General features: G+C 42.5%; 1 protein-coding gene across 1 annotated transcript in view; it reads right to left on the reverse strand.

Moving 5' to 3' along the window:
• Positions 1-1906, reverse strand: part of SEMA5A (semaphorin 5A) — a 456698-nt gene that overhangs the window by 140985 nt on the left and 313807 nt on the right. The window contains exon 10 of the mRNA XM_011371413.2: positions 1749-1906. Within this exon, the coding sequence (XP_011369715.2) occupies positions 1749-1906 (158 nt within the window). The remainder of the gene's footprint in view (positions 1-1748) is intronic.

Here is a 1906-nt window from a genome sequence, read left to right on the forward strand (position 1 = left end):
TCGTCTCTGCTAGGGCAGATGCTGCACGTTGGGTGATTTTTCTAACACGATGAGTGTTTACAACACAAAACGAATAGTCTGCAATAGTCTGAACCTTATTTTGGGGAGTATCTAAATTGACCATTCACCATCTTGGAATGGCCCACAAACAGCGCTTATATAACTTTTTAAATTGTTCATTTTTGCCCAGAGCCAGGGGGAATGAACAGCTAAGTAAGCCAAGCTCCCATTGTGTGTAAAATTGATGTCAACTGAGCAACGGAACATTTATCTTGTGCAGCCTACACTATTTCTTAAATAAGGTTTTGGAAAGCAAATCAACTTCAGAAACTATAAATTGATTTTTTTAAAAAAAAAAAAAAAAGAAAAAAGAAACTTATCAAGGAAGGAAAATAACCTCTGGGGTTGGAAACCCGATTCACAGTACAGACGGTCACGGTGGGGGTGGGGAGGTGGGGAGCCATCCATTTTCATCTTATTTTTCTAACTTCATGCCGGAAAGAAGACTCTTCATGGAGTAAATGTTATTATCCAGCAAATGTTAACACTTAAACTCAGTAGCAGAAAGACTGGAAAGGAAAGACCAACAGGGAAGGGAGATGCAGATGAAGTAACTTTAGAAACGCAGTTCACGGGCTGGCTTCCGACGAAGGAGAGAAGAGAAAGCTAAAAATACTTAGAAGCAGAGCAGACACCATAGGGCGATCAACTCTCAATTCACCCAGGGCCTAGAGGTTCCTCGGATGCAGGGCTGTCCCCAACTCTAAAACTAGGACAATCCCAGACAAACTTGGAGGGTCGGTCTTTCCACTTCATTTATCGGCACCTTCGGCCCATCCTGATTCAGACTCTTTATCTTGGATACGAATATTTGGCTTTTGTCTATTCTCTTAGGTCACCAGATTAGAGATTTCGAAGGTGATGCTATCAGAATCCACCCTGCGGAATCATCATTATCACTGTCCATGTGGAGGGAAGCAGAGCTCAGTTTCAGTGTCAATGTGATCTGTGATTCCTGGGGCTGGGTGAGATCTTGCTGAGTCTTATCACAGCAGAGCAGGTAAGAAGGGAAAATACGCAAGGGTCATGAGACACTCCACCAGGTTACAGTGAATGAAAGATCAGAAAACTTCATATGCTTTACCTAGTCCAAATTGTGTCAGTTCTGAAGCTCGAATTACCTCCCCGTATGAGAAAAAAAAAATGCTATTTTTTTTCCAAAAAAAATTTAAAAGCATAGCCATCATTTTAGAACTGCCTGCATAGGTTAGCCATTTTCTAGAACAATGGTTGAAAATGCAGCTATGGGAAAGCGAAAACGTGCATTTCACTTATGAGCAGGAGTTCGGGCAAGAGTTACATCCTCTCAAAGGTCAGATTTCCCAGACAGCACTGCTTTCATTATGCATGAATGTATAACCTGCATATAGAAAAAAAATACACCTAATATGACCAGAATCTTGGAAAGTGCCTAGAACACACTAGCAAATGAGAAAGGAAACATTTACGGTAGAATAATTTGACGATTAAAATCTTTTGATTTGTTCTATGGTCCTAAGACCAGTCTCAGAAATCACAGATCTTTGCATATCATTTAATTCATACTCAATATGATTTTTTGGCTGTTCGCCCGGTTAAATAAGAAAGATTTCTTTTAAAGCAACTTGGAAACCACAAAGGTCAAACAACAGTGGACTCGTTCAGAATGAGCAGAAGAGCAAGGAAAGCAATCGCGTCCAGCTACGTACACGTTGGTGGTGAAGACGCCGTAGATCAAGTCCAGCTCGGGCAGGAAGAAGGTGCTCTGCAGCTCGTTGTAGTAGAAGGGGACCTCGCCCGGGCGGGAGCAGTTCAGCCGAGCCTTCATGAAGGTGGTCCAGGTGTCCTCCAGCAGGAAGCGCCCCCC

This window comes from Pteropus vampyrus, unplaced genomic scaffold (genome assembly GCF_000151845.1).
Source record: "Pteropus vampyrus isolate Shadow unplaced genomic scaffold, Pvam_2.0 Scaffold190, whole genome shotgun sequence".
Classification (NCBI taxonomy): domain Eukaryota; kingdom Metazoa; phylum Chordata; class Mammalia; order Chiroptera; family Pteropodidae; genus Pteropus; species Pteropus vampyrus.